This window comes from Protomyctophum parallelum, assembly GCF_964188405.1.
Source record: "Protomyctophum parallelum genome assembly, chromosome: 21".
NCBI classification, from domain to species: Eukaryota; Metazoa; Chordata; class Actinopteri; order Myctophiformes; family Myctophidae; genus Protomyctophum; species Protomyctophum parallelum.
Window position 1 is genome coordinate 13,928,881 of NC_139713.1, and position 18,225 is coordinate 13,947,105.

The following is an 18,225-nucleotide window of genomic DNA, read 5'->3' on the forward strand; positions in this document are numbered from 1 at the left end:
AAAGTATACATGTATGCTTGTTTCAAAGTTTATGAATATGTAACCATTGTTCCTACGGTGGCGCGTTTATACCTCGACTATAACCGATCAACACAATCAAATGCTCTAAACTAGACGACATGAATACTTGAATCGTGCTGATTTCTCAACATTGTGATATGAATATGAAAAATGGCAAATAACTAAATAAGTAACTGGCTGTTGTCCTGTGCTGGATGCCGTGAGGAAAGGGTTTGCGACGGCATATTTGGGACACAATATAATGTGACACTTACCGTGTGGTATCAGGCCTTGGGCCCATAGCTATAGCGCCAAAGTGGGTTTCGTTGTTTAACTATTATCATCATGAGCTTTTACCCCTTTTTTTTTATTTTGCTGTTCCAAAAACATGACGATGTTTTGCTGCCTTTTCAGCTTTACTAGTTTATATGAATGCAATTATGTGCCGCTCGACGGCTTCCAGCCGGCCACCCGTTAACATGGTTTCTTGCATGTTATGTCATCGATGTATTCATTGATGCTGTGAATTAATCAACCGTACATACTGTACTTTAATGACCGGGGTCCCTCAGGGGTCTATACTTGGCCCTCTCCCCCCCCCCCCCCTCTACTGTGTGTGGCTGTGGCTGTGAGTGACAGATATCGAGTAAATGGAAGATACGTTTTGTTACTCATTTGAGTGAATATGAGTAAGAAGTAACGATGGCCTTTAAAAAAGAAAAGCCATTTTGTGTAGTATGTTCTATGTATGTTTTCTGAATAGTATTTGAGCAAGTGGAATGCTTGGATTAATGCAAAGTTAATGATAGCAATAGTATGTTTTTTTTTTTTTTTTTTGGGGGGGGCTGGTTAAGTCCAGTTCCATACAGAACGTTTCAGTAGCAGAGTCATTTGAAAGCGTCTAAGGATAATTTGTTCACTAGGGGGGGGTGCGTAAGGATTTTTGTGTTTTGATTATGTCTTAAGTTGAGAAATTCACTGATCGTACGAACCTGACTTGGCAGATGTCTGTTAATTTAAATTCTTCCGAAAATAATGACTTGGTATTGTCTGGAGACAAGCTTTTTAGCACCGTAAAAGACTATTCATACTCCACGTTTTAGGTGATAAGGTGACCACTGAAATGTTGGTTAGTAAAAACTAAAAACAGAGATGTGTTTGGGTTAGCGTTGTGTCTCTTACCACCACGGCTCAGTGATGTCATGTTGTAGTTTTAGTAAAAACGAAGAGATGTGTTTGGGTGAGCGGTGAGTCTCTTACCACCGCGGCTCAGTGACGTCATGTTGTAGTTTTAGTAAAAACAGATGTGTTTGGGTGAGCATGAGTCTCTTACCACCGTGGCTCAGTGACGTCATGTTGTAGTGTTAATAAAAACAGATGTGTTTGGGTGAGTGGTGAGTCTCTTACCACCGCGGCTCAGTGATGTCATGTTGTAGTTTTAGTCAAAACGAAGAGATGTGTTTGGGTGAGCGGTGAGTCTCTTACCACCGCGGCTCAGTGACGTCATGTTGTAGTTTTAGTAAAAACAGATATGTGTTTGGGTGAGCATGAGTCTCTTACCACCGTGGCTCAGTGACGTCATGTTGTAGTGTTAATAAAAACAGATGTGTTTGGGTGAGTGGTGAGTCTCTTATCACCGCGGCTCAATGATGTCATATTGTAGTTTTAGTAAAAACAGAGAGATGTGTTTAGGTGAGCGATGAGTCTCTTACCACCGCGGCTCAGTGACGTCATATTGTAGTTTTAGTAAAAACAGAGAGATGTGTTTGGGTGAGCGATGAGTCTCTTACCACCGCGGCTCAGTGACGTCATGTTGTAGTTTTAGTAAAAACAGAGAGATGTGTTTGGGTGAGCGGTGAGTCTCTTACCACCTGGCGGCATGACGTCATGTTGTAGTTTTAGGTGGTCACTCACTGGTCACCGTGTCGCTTAAAACTGGAATATGAATAGGCTAAGAAAAGAACTAAGATGACATGACGTAGAACTCAAACGCTCTTACACCTGGTATTCAATGCATCCCTGGCATATTTATGCTGTATTGTACTGTATGTAGCCCAGTTAAATTTAGATGAAGGCAAAATCATTACTTATAAATGACATGGGGAGACTGTAATTTTAAAACTGGATAGGACGTGGACACTATACGTAGCTGCCTGGGGCTCAATTTATAAGGCAGCAATTCGATTGTAGATGTTCAGTGTTTCCTGTGCCCTCTGCCATGTTGTCGGTAAAGTTAAAGTAGTGGTATATCAAAATGTGACTGATTTGCATTCAGACAGCCAACAATGGGTTTAAGTACGCTCCCAAAAATGTTTTGTGTCTGTGACACCTGCTAGGGGCCGCAGTCTGCATTCAAATATTTTCCTAGAAGCTTTTGTCATTGGTCCAAAACCGATTTGATTTGATTTTAGCACAGTATAGAGCAATACATTAAAGCATGAAAATAAAAAAAGGGGAAAGTGCCAGGAGGAGGCAAGAAAGAAGCCTTTCTGCCGGCAAATCGGCTAACGAATCGGGAAGTGGACGCCTGCGGCCCCTAAGAGGTTTCAGAGAGACTAAGGGGGGGGAAACTAAAAACAAAAACTTTAAATTGATATCATTAGTTATTACTTATAGCTACTTTAAATGGCGACCTTGAGCACAGTTGATATAGTATTTAATTTGCGCCAGTTTTCTTTTATTTTCATGTTTTTTTTGTTTTGGTAATGCTTTATTGGAGAGACGGGACACAAAGGGCATAGAGAGACACGCAAGACCTGGGTGTTGGATTCTAGAGCTGTCCCCATACCAGTTTTTTTCAGACAGAGTACAAGTACTTAATTTTTTTCTACTCTCCGATAACTAGTACCGATACGAGTACTTTATTTTTTGTTGAGAAACCACTTATTTCACCCCCTCTTTCAGTTGTCATTTATGCTTGTAGATCGGCGAGTCGCTGCGGTGTCGGGTCAGACTTGCTCCCGTTGCATTCGTTCAGCCTACAGTATAGTGTCAATTGGATGTTTTGGTACTCGGGTCAAAGTATCGGGGGGCCCGGTTCCGAGTACTTGAGGGTGGTATCGGCCCCAGTAATCCGATACCAGTATCTGTATCGGAAACAACTCTATTGGATTCGCACCTGCGTCCTTGTGACCGACGAGGAGCCTATCGGTGTGGTCAGTGCACTAACTGACCCTCCGGCAAACCTCTAAATTGCACCTGGTTTACCTTGACATTTGCTCCTGGAATCTTCAAAGATTGAGTTGGTTTGCGGATAAGCTTTTCTCTTTTACATGCAGTAAAAGGTTGATCCGTAATACGATTAGAACCACAATGTATTTGTGACACGTGCTCCGTCTGTGTAACGTTGGCTATATATAGCCCTATAAATGATGTGTTTGGATGGATGTAATCCTCGATTATTCTGCAATTTACACTTAAAAATAGGAAATACAAACTCTTTACAAATTTTATTTTTGTATGCAGTGATGTAAAGTTCTCTGCGTCTGAATGTGTCCAGCACTTTATATTTGTCAAAAAAGAAAACATACCATGTTTAAACGGAAGAAGTTGAGGTGGGATTTCTGAAGCACTTGGCTTTATATAATTAATCATACCATGTTGGTTTATTGTGTCATTGTTAACGTTTTGTTTCGTTTTTTTAGTCAGTCCAAAGTTGTTTTTGTTGTTATTTTTTGTACCATGTCCCTTCCTGACTTCAGTCACAGTGGTCAAGGGAGCCCTTGTTAGATTTATCCAGTGGTGGAAAAAGTACTCAATTGTTTTACTTAAGTAAAAGTACCAATACTGCAATTTAGGACTACTTCGTTACAAGTAAAAGTACGGAATTGAAAATGTACTTGAGTAGAAGTACAAAAGTATGGGCATCAAAATTTACTTAAAGTACTAAAAGTAAAAGTACTCATATTGCAGAATGTCCCATTTCACAAGTTCAAAATGTGTTGAAAATAGCAGATCTACAAGCTCACAATGCGTTGCAACGTGACGCATTGTGAGCTTGTAGATCTGCTATCTACATGTATGTATGTATAGGGTTGGAGTGGTTAATGTATGTTTTCTAATTAAAATCGCCAAAGCAACTAGTAACTAAAGTTTTCAAATGATTTTCGTGAAGTAAAAGTACACATTTTGGCTCTGATATGTGGTTGAGTAGAAGTACTGGAAATTGGAAATACTCAAGTAAAGTACAAATACCTCAAAATTGTATTTGAGTACAGTATTTATGTAAAAGTACTTAGTTACTTAGTTTCCACCACTGGATTTATCAAATTCTACCATCGTGGCAATGCCCTTCAGACTCGGCCAAATCTTCCATGCTAACGAGCTAGCTGAAATCAGTGCAACTATCTGCTGAGCATGATAATCAGTCACAAGCATTTATAATTTGCGAGCGTTGACTTAAATATCTTCTCTTGGTCCATTAAAACTTGATTAAAGAACATGTTTTGACACAAAGCTACCGTGTGATGTGTAGATCTTAGAGTTAATTGTCTCCCTTTTTTTTTTAAATGTTGTTTAGACACTTCTGTCCACTATTTGTCCATGCTGTATAATACAGGTTTCTAGATTAGGCATATTGGAAAAAAGGGTCGGCTAAATTTCTTTTTTTTTAGACATTTATCCTCATAGAAAAATATGGTCAAGCTCAATAGAGCGTCGCAGTCCCGCCCCCTTTCATGACGACGCCAGTCCCAGGAAATAATTCCCAATGCATTTTACCCATAGACATTTCAAAACGTATTTATTTAAAGACCTTTATAAGCGTCGTACAAAGCCAACTCGAGTTGTGATAAATCATGACAACAAACACAATATTTTGGACCAAACGAATAATTACAAAGAAGAAAAACAACAAAAGTGTTGTAACCTGCTGTTTTCTTCTTCTTTCTAATTATTTGTTCGGCCTGACAAATTGTGTTTGTTATGATTTGTCACAACTCGAGTTGGCTTTGTACGACGCTTAAAAGGTCTTTAAATAAATACTTTTTGAAATGTCTATGAGGAAAATGAACGGGGAATCATTTCCTGGGTCCTGGTAGGGGGCGCGACTGCGACGCTCTATTGGTGTTTAACAACAAACCAATAGCACATTTTGAGCAGTTGATATGAATAGCCATATAAGTATAATTTATTATTATCCCTCCCCAAAAAGGCCTTCGCTGCCCTGACCCCGTATCCATAATGTATACATTATGAATAATTAGTATGGACTTGTATGGTTTTTTCGTCTCAACTGCTATGTGACTGATTTCTTTTTTTACTTTGCTGTGACAAATAAACTATGCAAAGTAATTCTAGGGCTTCAGTGGATGTACTAAAAGTAAAACATCTGAGTGTGTGTGTGTGTGTGTGTGTGTGTGTGCAACAAATAAATATTGGAAAGCCTCATGATCACTGGAGATACAAATCTTAGATCAATTTTAGGGAATGTGACTATTCAGTCGGGTACATTAAAGCTCAGCTTTTCTCACACTTGACGATAACAAAAAATGTTAAAATGTGGCTGTGCTGAACATCTCTACAAACTATACCGTAGTCCTGTTTAGTCTTCTGATATGATATTTGTGTTTCATTGGCCTGTGTTAACTGCGGGGAAAACGGCTTTAATCGATAAATCCTCAAGCTTCGGATTTGCGAACAGTGATGTTACTGTCTTAATCTGAAATAAAACAAACAAACGTGACTTGAATACTAGTGTCCAGTTGTGTCTGTTTTGTTATCAATTTAATACAAGGAGTTGTACATATATACACAAAATGCAGTTTATTTTATTTTCAATCAAAGGTTTATTGAGATTTGAGAATCATGTGTGTGTAAGGCAGATTTGACACCCTGTAAAGTGTACTGTACAATATCCTATAAGAAAAGTACATTCAATTCAATGCACTTGTAAGTTGTAAGACATTGGAACATTTGACGAGTCAAACATTCATTGTATAAAATCTATTCTGAAAGGCAATGTTGGGCCCATATTTCGATGTAGGGCCTGTTTTGTAGGCTACTTTAAACATAAGCTTTAAGTATTTCTATATTTATTCATTCAAGTTTTCCATTATAAAGACACAGTTGAGGAATGAGTCAATTATGACTAATATCCACACGGCCATTTTGCTTTTATGTCGTCTGGTCGTTGGGGTTTTCCACTACTGGTTTCCACCACCAAGTATGACATGAGATGAGAGTCAAAATGACCATCATGTGAATGTGGTAATTGTCAAAATATTTACCGTATAATTATAAACAAATGACACGTATTTACATTTGTCTACAGATTTTTGTCTTGAAAATTAAGACTAATAAAATACAAAGCATTTGGAGCACCTATCTGTGATTCAAATAAAGGTTATAAACTGTCACACTAAATTTATTTGATCACTTTTTATATTTAATCAGTTCTATTACCTTAGTGATTCACTTGCATCAACAATAAACTACTTCATAAAACAGGCACTTGAATTAGAATAGTTCTATTAAATATCTTTATAACATGGCACATTTCCCTTTATAACTGAGGCACAATTCCTGTGTCTCATATTTAACCAAAATATGTCTCTTTTTAAGGCAGATTTTCTTTTCTTTCGTTAGATTTCTTAGTGCTTATTGAGGGTGAAATCTAGCAGCTTGTACCTATTCTCGCATAGATGTGCAGTGATAACAAGTGTCTTTAAATACAATACAAACAACTAAAGTAGAAGATGCATTGCCCTGTCTCAGATGCACTGCCCTCAGTGCCCTGTCTCAGATGCATTGCCCTGTCTCAGATGCACTGCCCTCAGTGCCCTGTCTCAGATGCATTGCCCTGTCTCGAATACATTGCCCTGTCTCGAATGCATTTCCCTGTCTCGAATGCATTGCCCTGTCTCGAATACATTGCCCTGTCTCGAATGCATTTCCCTGTCTCGAATACATTGCCCTGTCTCGAATGCATTGCCCTGTCTTGAATGCATTTCCCTGTCTCGAATGCATTGCCCTGTCTCAGATGCACTGCCCTGTCTCATATGCATTGCCCTGTCTCAGATGCTGCAAAAAAAAGGTTAAAAGAGCACTTCAGTTCAACCATTTTCAACACTACATTCATATAATTGGTCCTATAACTAATGCTCATAAGATGGTACCATTTCTGTCTACAGACACATCCACCTAGCGCTCCCCTGTAGTTCTCTCATTATTGCCACTGCAGTTATGATTACCGCCAGTGGCGTGCACATTTAGAGGGGCAGGTGCTCAAGTGAAAAAAGGACACCTTGTGCAGCGCGTGGAACCGGACGGTTGTGAGAGATTTATAGATTTTGGCGCTTTTTATCAAGAATTGTACACTATACAAAAAGTTTTTTTTCAAAAGGGCACATTGCTGTCCAGAGGGCAAAGGACAGGTGCTCTAGCACCACTTAGTGTCTATCTGTGCACGCCACTGATTACAGCTCTGTGGTTTTGTCTATATTCACTCTCAGGCCTCATACACGCATATCAAACGAACATTCTGTGTTCCGTCATGTGTTTCATGGCCGCCTCAACACTTGTGTTTGATGTGGGGTGGGGGGGGGGGCAATCAAACACAAGTGTGTGTTCGTTTGATATGTGTGTATGGGGCCTCGTGCACACATGTCGGACGAACATGCTCTGGAAGTCACGTGGTTTGACCAAACACTTGTTTGATTCCCCCCTCCCCCATCAAACAAGTCTTTGGTCAAACCAAAAAAGCATCGAGGCGCCCATGAAACGGAACAGAGCATGCTCGTCTGACATGTGTGTACGAGGCCTCGTACGCACGTATCAAACGCCATCAAACTAAATTTTGGTGGTGTTTTCGACCAAACATTTGTTTTGATGGTGTTTGATATGTGTGTATGAGGCCTCAAGTGTTCTGAAACCTTACTCTAATGTCAGTTTACCCCAATGACAACATCAGTGGTACTAACTTCAAACACTGAAAATGGGTGATGTTACCCTTTAAGATTCTGTAGAAATACCTACATTGGATCAGTCTAGATGAGATTATTTATCCCAAGGGTATCTTCATACTGTAACTGTAGAGATATGCAGTGAAAATGATTTGAAATGATGCCTACCTTGCCACTTCTGTATACCATAGTAGTAGCTGGAGGTGTTTTCAAATCATTAACAGTTGCGGGCGGCATTAGTAGATCAAGTATTTTCTTAGGTGGAATTTCTGCAATGTTAACATTTACACTTTTTTTAAATGGCCAATAAATCCTCTACTCGTCATCATTCTGAAACTTCTGGATTACTTTAGAAATTCCCAGCACAATACGTCATAATCCCTTTTCTTCAAGCCTTCAGCAATAAATGGCACCAAGTGGAAAACGAGGCATTTGTTCCCTCAGTGGATCATAAGTGTTTTCTGCTGGTCAACTTTGAGGTTGTCTTTTAACTGGATCATTTATGCAACAACTTTCTGTTTCATTGTGGAGAGTTTTTCATTGAGGAAAACTTGGATGTGAGGCCAGATCTTGTTCGTTTCTGTTCCAGAGAATGTTTCCAGCACTCCTTTGCTCCTGCAAGGGGAATATGAATACAGGGTTTAGAACAATAAAATAATAATCTTGTTGTCAATAACGAATGCCGATGTAACATGTTTAAGAAATATGTATTGATACAGTATAGGCCTAATGTAATGTGGTTTAATACCAAAAAAATAACCAATAACAAATTACAGAAACACATTCTATTCTATGGCTTCTTTTTTTTCCATTTCCATTATATCCTTGCTATTCAACTTAAAAGATAACCAGGTAAGCACATCCTGCTGTGATTTCTTTTTAAAATAATAATCTGGAAATATAAATGATGAAAGTTGTTCGTGTAGTTTTTCACATAGAACGCCCATAGTGCTGCCCTATCTTCTTGGGACAGTTAAGCAACATTCCAGTCAATCACAAGGCCATGAGGAATGTGAACAAAAAGCCTGACCCAGGTTTGGAGAGCAACAAGGCGAGATTACAATGCCCTATAGCCTAGATCCAAGGTGTTGCTGTTGAAAGAAACTGAAATAAAGTAGGAAGAATTCACGCTCCATTCTGACCCTCCAATTAAACGGAATGCTACTGTATATGAGAGTGGCAAAGTACCATCCATAAAAGTGATAATAGCCCACTAATGGCTACATTATCATTCCTACCACACTTTCAGCAAGGGTTAATCACATTTCCACACCTGTCAGCAGAAGTCAATATTGTGCTTAGAGACTACAGAGCTTAGTTTGGGTAATTGTAGTAATACAAGACAGGTATAGTAATGAAACAGGCGCTCAGTGCCATATTTGCACAATTATGCTGCAATGATTATCCCATTTTGGGGCGGGAACCCCTTTTGGTGTTTTAAACATTACGTTATAATTTAGCTATTGAAAAATAGCAGATCTACAAGCTCATAGCGCGCCACCGAGTGGCGCGCTACGAGCTTGTAGGTCTGCTATTTTCTGAAAAATCGTGAAAATATCTATTTCAGAAAACCACCTGTAGTATTCCAAGACAGGCTCAGTCTGGTTTTCGTAGGCCTTCAGCCTCCGCGTGACAGTCTCTGGGGTGTCGTCCTCCCTCTGTACTAAGGCTTCTCCTGTGTCGTCGTCCAGGCCCTTTAGAGGGAATACATGATATACACATGTGGCACAGGGTTACCTATCTTATCTAGTATCTATACCACTGTGGAATCTATAGACATGGGGTTCGAATCCACTGCAGACCAAGGTTATAATAGTTAACTAAAAAACTAAAACTAGAATAATTTTTTTTTTTAGTTAACTGAAACTAATAAAAAACTTTAAATAAATTAAAAAACGATAACTAAACTGAAACTGTATTGCGTGTCCTCAAAACTAACTGAAATTATAGACAAAATACCCGTAATTTTCGTTTTATCAATATTTATATGCCTTTCGGATATTTATAATATAATCCTTTTAAATTCATTCAATTCATTTCCTCATTTCTCCAACAAGTTTTACGGCAGTTTTCAGCACCGTACGGCAGCATGTAGCCACGCTAACCCTAACCCACAAATAAACGTACGAAAATAACTAAAACTAAACTAAAACTAAGCATTTTCACCAAAATAACTAGCAAATCCTCTCTAAAAACTAACTAAAACTAAACAATAATGGAACTATAATATATATTACAAAAATCACACCCGTGTGAAGTGAGGGGCACTCTGATTAGTTTGGTTAAATTTACATCATATTTGGTGGACATTTTACCTAGTTTCTCCTTTCAATGGCAAATATTGAGACGTGTGCGGACAAAAGCCGTATATAGGAGGGGCTGGCGCCCCTCAAAAGGCACCTGCCACTTGAATTAAGTTGACTCGATTGACTCACATCAAAAAGGGTCCGTCAGCTCAAACCCACAATGCAATACCATGTTTTCCACGAGTGTTGCACACAAACGTCCGTAGCATTACAAAGTTATAAACAAGAAAACCCATCCCATTCCATTTCTCCCCCTCTATTTCCCATTCCATTTCTCTTTGTAACGCTATTCCAAAGCCCCCTCAGGTACTCTTTTCAGCAATGGGATAAACAACATTTTTGGTGGGTAGATCTGGTTGAGCCAGTCAATGTGAAAGTATAGCTCTCAAGTCAAACAAGTGCGGGCACCCCTGTCATGCGGGATGGGGGCGGCGCCTACCAGTGTAGGCTCCTCACATTATCCACCAAACGGACGGGGACAACTCGTCGGATCCGGGGCTGGCGACGCGCAAAGAGCTGGTATATCCCAGTCACAATATGACATTTATATCATTTTGTTCTTGTTTTTCCCTCTCTGTGGCCAGTCCGGGGCTCTGTATAGTTTCCTGCTGGGATGTAGTTTCAGAGACCTGGATTAATTTATTGTATGTTTTCTGTTCTGAGCACAATGAGGAACAGTAACATTTTCCTTTTTCATGCAGGAAGTGCAGTACGGCAGCAACAAGTTCACTGTCCTCGCTTGACCTTGGAGGTTCTAGAATGAAATGTTTGACCCATAAAGGACCATCAGCAGTCTCTTGTTACAGTAGACATGCATACAACTACAGTACACAGTTCAATCTTGATGTTGTAGTGATGGTGTTTGGCCTGTACAAACATCGGGTGACATACTACAATGAATAACACATGCTGCTGAACATACATACATACATACATGCACAAAAGACTTTGGGCTCCATGTTCGTCACCGCAAACCCCTTATCCCTGAACTTCCTTGCCTTTTTTTTCTCTCTTTTTTTAAACTATTTTGCTAAACATTTTTGAATAGTTAAAATGGCCAATCTACAAGCTCACAGTGTGTCAATGTAGATTGACTAGTTGAACTATTCAAAAATGTTTTTCAAAATAGTAAAAAAAAAAAAAAGGCAAAGAAGTTTAGGGATGAGGGTTTTAGCGGTGACAGAAATGGAGCCCTTTTAAGCCTTGGCTCACTTTGGAACCAGTGTGTGATGTATTGTCTAATCTAATGACTATGTTCCTTATTCAAACAGGGCTGTGGACAAGCTCTGGTTAATGATTAAGCATAAAAAACAGAAGGTGTGATGCTGGGAGGGTCTGAGTTACTATTGTGGAAGAACTAACAGTCTAACTACAGGAATCTTGCCAAGCGCATGTCTTAACTGTTCCCTTTTCACTCAAAAAAGAAACACTTTTTTCCAACCCCGGTCCTGACTTACAATCTTCAATCATTCCTGTCTGTAATTTAAATCTTTGCATAAATCTAATTTTAGGCGACATTAATTCTCATGCCTGAAGTAGACCGAAAGCTTGCAAAATAAATACTTTGATTGCTTGATTGTTTGCTTGCTTGATTAACAGTTTGCAGAATTACAGCACATTTCAAGTACAACTCAATACAAAAACTGTTAGCTGTGAGTGGACGACACCATAAACATACACTTAAAGCATTACACTTGTTTACAATAGGGTTTACCATTTTCAATTCATCAAAAAGCTTCCCTTCATTTTTTTCATTATCTCTTTGTGACTCCAGCACCTCACTTAAGTTTGTTCAGCAGATGAGCGGTGGTTCTTTTTTACATTTAGGCAACATTAATTAGAAAAATCCTGGTGGGACAGATTGGTCTTCCTCTCAAACTGCAATTAAGAGTAAGACATTGATGCCAAAGTCTGGAGGCGGTATAAATGTGTCTCTGTGTTCCCATCTCTATAAAATAAATATATTGCTGACCATAATGACAAACAATCGAATTACTTCTAGTGTTTGCTCTGCTAACAATAAACTAGTATGCTGACAATGACTATAGCTTTACTGGTGTTTAACAGCATGCATGAGAGCAAAGGTCCCCACTTGAATTTCCCTAGCAAACACATCTCTAACTCACTCAGCCTTCAATCCTTATCCTTGGTCTGCAACTCGTTGCATTTCCCTCTGCTTCATATATCACATCTGTCTGCAGCGGGTTCACCTTCTTAATTCTTTAGCTTTTTATTGTCATCTCTTCTAGTGCTGTTTCACTGTACTCCTATACAGTATGTACCACTCTCTTCTGTCCTCTCTCATTCTATCTCTCTAACTCTCTACTCCTCTTACTGTGTTTTTATCTGGTCCATACCATACTGTTAATCCATTCTGAACGGGAACCCATTTTGGTGTTAGCATCATGTTATGCTTTAGCTATTGAAAAATAGCAGATCTACAATCTCATAGCTCTACGAGCTTGTAGGTCTGCTATTTTTTGAAAAATCGAAGAATCACTGACATAGAAACATAGCTTTTTCAGAAAACTGTCAGGATGTAGAAGACATTTTTAGAATCTGATCTCAGGTCAAAATGAAGACAGGGTTGCGGGAAATACAAATCAAACTAAATAAGGTTATAAATATAATAAACAACGTACCGGTAATAAACCAATACTTTAATGCTTTTGACCGAGAATACGTACAGTCACTCTTGGCGGGTTGAAGTCCATGTTGTAGACCCTGCCGCTGGCCGTGTGGATCCAGCGAGAGGTCAGCCTCTGTTTGATGGTCTGGAAAGGCACGTCCAGGTTGATGACCGTGTCCACGCAGTAGACGGTGTCCAGGGCCTCTGCCTGGGATACTGTACGAGGGAAACCTGGGGAGAGACAGACACATGGCACAAGTAGACAGTGTTGTTTACAGTAGACGGTGTCCAGGGCCTCTGCCTGGCATACTGTACGAGGGAAACCTGGGGAGAGACCAGGGCCGGGCGCAACCCTGCACTCTTTAGCTAGTGGAGATGCGACATGGATTTCTAAACAAATGTGTTCGACGCAAAATACTGTGTTCACGTTTTACAGACGGGTAAAAGGGGCAGGGGCTGAAGCCCCCTTTGATGTCGTCTATGTGTGTATAAGTACGGAATTACTGTGTTCTCCTTAAAGATGGAGTGCCACCATGTTTTTCCACCCTAAAACATGATCATCAGGTATTATTACAATATAAGGGGGAAGAACTTTTTCCAAAAAGTGTAAAGTATTTGTTAAAATCATGCTTTCATGTGGACACGCCCACCAGTTCATTAAGTATGCCTGAATTGCCTGGTGGGTGGTGATGGGTGGTGATCCACCTGAACTGAAGCCGCACCCACAGCTGTAGTTTTATGATAAAGGGGGAGGGGTTAGGGGAGGGGCTGATAGTGTGGTGTCACTATATTACTGTTTACTTCATTGGCCCGTTTGACTGTCAAGGGTTCAGCCTCCAAGAAGAAACCCTAAATACAAAGTTAATACACCATTGCACATAAAAACCACTCCAGGGTGTCTAATGAAGTATTGTCACCTCATAGACACATGAAAAACTGGAAAAATACAAAAATTGTGGCACTCCATCTTTAACATTTTGCTTGGAAATAATTGTGTTCTCACCGTCCAGCAACCAGTCGGTCTGCTCCATAGCCCGCAGTTCACGCAGGATGAGACGAGAGATGACATCGTCAGGCACCAGCTGACCCTGGTCAATGCAGGACTTCATCAACAGGCCCAGCTCTGATGGAGCGCACGCACGCACACACACACACACACGCACGCACGCACGCACGCACGACACACACACACACACACACACACACACACACACACACACAATGGATACATGAATGGATAGATCGATAAGAGGGTGAGAGAGAGACATTCAGAGAGTCTTTGATTGACAGACGGAAAGGAGGGGACATTAAATATATATGTGAAAATCACACCCGTGTGAAGTGAGGGGCGCTCTTATAATCGACGATTCATCGTATATACATCATCATGAGGTAACATGTCGATTTGCTCGTCCACATATTGACGTGAATTCTCCATTCGTTGTCAATGTTTGTGTAAGACGAAAATCTACACTAATGGCTGAGGGGCTGTTGTTTTATTGCCCTGCCAACAGTTTGTGCACACATGTACACTTTCCATGGTGCGCCCTGCAAAGAAGGAGGACAGACATGCATTCTGAGGTGCTTGGGTGGTGAAGCGGTAAAGTGCCCACCACCACCACCACATAGTTTAGGGGTCCCACTGGAACCTGCATCCATGTCCTCCCGGTAAGGGGCTCCTCACTCAGCAGGTAAACCAGTGGGGCACAGCCGAAGTGTGTGGGGAGGAATGAATTGGCATAACGACTACATTTTGGAGGGAAAAGTGGCAAAAAAAATTATAGGCTTTTCTCTATTGAAAAAGAAAGGGGGAAAAAAAGTCTGCGTTTTGGAAAAACAGAGTATGGTCCTACATCTCATCACCCCGTATCATTGTTTTACAGTGTTATAGTTGTTACTTTGTAGCGTGTCCTTTTAAAGGGCGAGCATATTTTCCCTGTTTCCTCCGCCTTAATTGGTCTGCGTCCAATGACTGACTGAATGGAATTCCCTGAGCCTCAATGGAGGAGGAGCAGGCCCTCTTTCAAAGCACGTACGTATCTCTGTGACACACCAAACTCTGGGTAGAACAACACTCAAATAGTAGACTCGCCATCAGTGGGAAACTAAATGACCAAGGGCTCCATTTTCGTCTAATTTGCTAAACCCCTTATCCCTAAACTTCTTTTGCCTTTTACTATCTTGAAAAACATTTTTGAATAGTTCAACTAGCCAATCTACATCGACACGTTGTGAGCTTGTAGACTGGCCATTTTAACTATTCAAAAATGTTTAGTAAAAAAAAAAGAAAAGGCAAAGAAGTTTAGGGATAAGGGGTTTAGCGGTGACGAAAATGGAGCCCCAAGTGTATTAACTAATTAATACACTAATTAATTAACTATTAAATGTAAAGAAACAACCTATAAGTGTATGTAGCCTATCTACAATCTACAGTATAGGCCTATATAGGCAGAATGTTTTATCAAACTATTCTTTCTTTTTCTTTAAATATTATCAATGAACAAATATTGTCGATGTTAAAACATGCTAAACAGAATCTATACAAGAGAGAATGGGCTGCTTTAGGACGTATGAGAGAGAGAAAGTGCACTCCTTAACTCCTTTGCTTTGACCACACACAAAACCCAAACTGGGTGTTTATAGCAAACAATAGCCTGCATTGTTGCGAGGTTTCCACAAGTGACAAGTCGTAGGCGTATCATGGCAACCACCGTTAAAGAGACATTTGAGGATATTTCAGACGTGGGTTTTAATTAATTTATTATAATTAATGTGAACGGCACCATTCAATAGTTGGCTTACACAACTCGGCCTATACCAACATTTCTGAAACTCTTACTCTGCCTGGGAAAATGAATGTGGCGAGAAAGTGGATTACCGTGTTATGTGTTCAGATTGCAGATCAAGGTTACAGTAACATCAAAGTGTCTTTGAACAAGGCCTGCAAGCTGGCTGGCCGCCACCGGAAAGCCTTTTTGACTCCATTACGGAGCTGTGTGTGTCCCTGGGTCCGTCCCTGGCTGGCTGGCTGGCTGGTTCTGTCCGAGCACTCAAATAGCGTTTGGTTGGTTTTCACGACCAAGTGTCACTGTTGCGCAGCCTAAAACACACACATTAACTGTATATATGATGATTTCGGGTGTGACAGTACAATACAGTACAGTACAATAGAGGGACCCCCACACGGTAACTGTCATTTCTCAACCGTTTCGGATGCGGGGCGGCTCGCCGGAACTGTCCCGGCACCCTGGGCGCATTGCTGTGGGTCTGGAAGTTCCAGGGACTCCCCGGGGACCCCCACACGGAGTTGCACCACTCACTTCACACGGTGGTGGCTCAGGGGTAGAGTGGCTGGATGGTAACCGCAAGGTTGCCAGTTCGAACCCTGTGGGCTCCCCCAGAGTTATTGTCGAAGTGTCCTTGAGCAAGACACTGAACCCCGAATTGCTCCTGACGTGCTGGTTGGTGCCTTGCATGGTTTCTGCCGCCATTGGTGTATGAATGTGAGTGTGTGAATGGGTGAATGTATAGCGCCTTAGATAAAGGCATTATATATGCACCATTTACCATTATTTTCAATATATATATAGAATAGCCCTGAACTCGTTCAACCCCGGTGGAAGAAGGGGCCACTGTGACGCCACTGTCAGTTTCGGTAAATGAATATATAATTTGTATCCATGAAACGGTGACGTATGGAATTATTCTGTGAGATTAAATAGTCATTTATTTTCCGAGGTTGAAACACTTTTGTAGGATATTTTCCTTCCCTATAGTTCTCCCAAACGTGCAGGTTAAACCGAGGTAATAAGTGAGGATGGGGCCCCCCTTCAAGGTGCAGATAAGGTCCTGTAATGTTTGCAGTGTACACTTCACTTGCTATAAACACACTCTATATTGTCCTATATACCTTGACCTTGGCTAGAGATCACATGCACGCACGCATGCACACACACACACACACACACACACACACACACACACACACACACACACATGCATGCTCTGTTTAATTGTACAGTACCTGTCCTTTAACATGCAGGTGCAACTGAATGTGTGATATCTTGGTGGTATATTTTTGTCTTGTGTATACTTTTCATTCTAATTTCTTCAATTTGTTGTTGAAGTGCAGCAGTTTCAAGCCACTATATACAGAAAGATATAAGTATTTGTTTGGGTTGCTCTCACAGCAGCTATATATCCCAGAAAATACACTTGAGATGCAATATCTGAGTTTGTTCATTAGACTAATGTAATTGACTATAATATGCACCAGATGCATGGTGACAGAATTGTGTCACCTGTGTCACACACACACATTAAATGTCTGATTGAATGCACAGGACCTCAATGGAATTACGCCATAGGCTTTATTCTTGGTTTATCCTTAATGCTTTTGTATAGTAGGCCTACCTCTGTGCTTTTTTGCAAAGTGCTATAGTATTAAATCAATGAATCAATAAAATAACCACAATGTTCACAGCAACATCACACGGTACCCATCAAACCACATCATGTTTATGGTATAAGTTATAACTGAGCTACAATTGCTTGCTAGCCACACCAATGTTCCATATTCCATACATTTCGAATAGTAAAATGCATGATTATAGAGCAATGGCAGTGGCAGTTCAATTACAACATCATTTATGACATGTATGACGTGTGTGGTAATGGATATATTCCGTTCAGCTCACCTGTCTTAGCTTTGATGTTAGCCCTCAAAAGATCCCCGCTAGAAAGATGTTTGGGTCCAAAACTTTTCACTATGCGCGCAGACACCGTCCCTTTCCCTGAGCCAGGGGGTCCCATTATAACGGCACGGAATATAGATCGTAAAGCCATGATGATCTCCTATACTTTCTCAAAATGAGCGTCTTTCGTTTGAAATTTTTGACTCCTTGTTAAAATATCTCCCGACTCCGTCTTGACCATGCGCGTGAAATTGCCCTTTTATGGAATAATAATGATGTGCTCTCAACGGACCCAGAGATTATGTCCTCATGCGTAGGCTACTTGGTGCAGCCACTTTGAATCCTAGATACTACGCAATAATATAGTCATGAAAGTGGGCGCGTCTTTTGCAGCCTGCCTTGTGGCCCAGCTGGACCTTAGAAAAATATTCTTTCTTTCTGCAGACATGCAGAGTAGGCCTAGGCTACAGACGGAGGAGGAGGAGGGCGAATGAGGACACGTTCCCTCTGGCACGTAGCCTCCCTAGCAGAGACGAAATGTTTTTATAATCGTCATGGGGGCGCCCCCCTCCCCCACTACCCCTCCCTGCGGGGGAAAGAAGTTGTTGGTTTTTATTTCGTTTCACAATAAACCCAACTTGCGTTTAGGTTCTAAACACTTTTGAGTAACACTTTTTAATCCTGTCACAGTGTTT

General features: G+C 40.6%; 1 protein-coding gene across 1 annotated transcript; it reads right to left on the minus strand.

Annotated features, from left to right (window-relative positions):
• Positions 1 to 5,774: 5,774 nt before the first annotated feature.
• ak3 (adenylate kinase 3) lies at positions 5,775 to 17,893 on the minus strand. The gene is made up of 5 exons (XM_083793547.1): positions 17,534 to 17,893; positions 13,840 to 13,959; positions 12,895 to 13,067; positions 9,477 to 9,595; positions 5,775 to 8,516 (listed from the first exon to the last, which is right to left on the minus strand). The coding sequence occupies exons 1-5, from the start codon at positions 17,679 to 17,681 to the stop codon at positions 8,402 to 8,404; spliced, it is 675 nt and encodes a 224-aa protein (XP_083649673.1). The 5' UTR covers positions 17,682 to 17,893; the 3' UTR covers positions 5,775 to 8,401.
• Between the last annotated feature and the right edge of the window lie 332 nt (positions 17,894 to 18,225).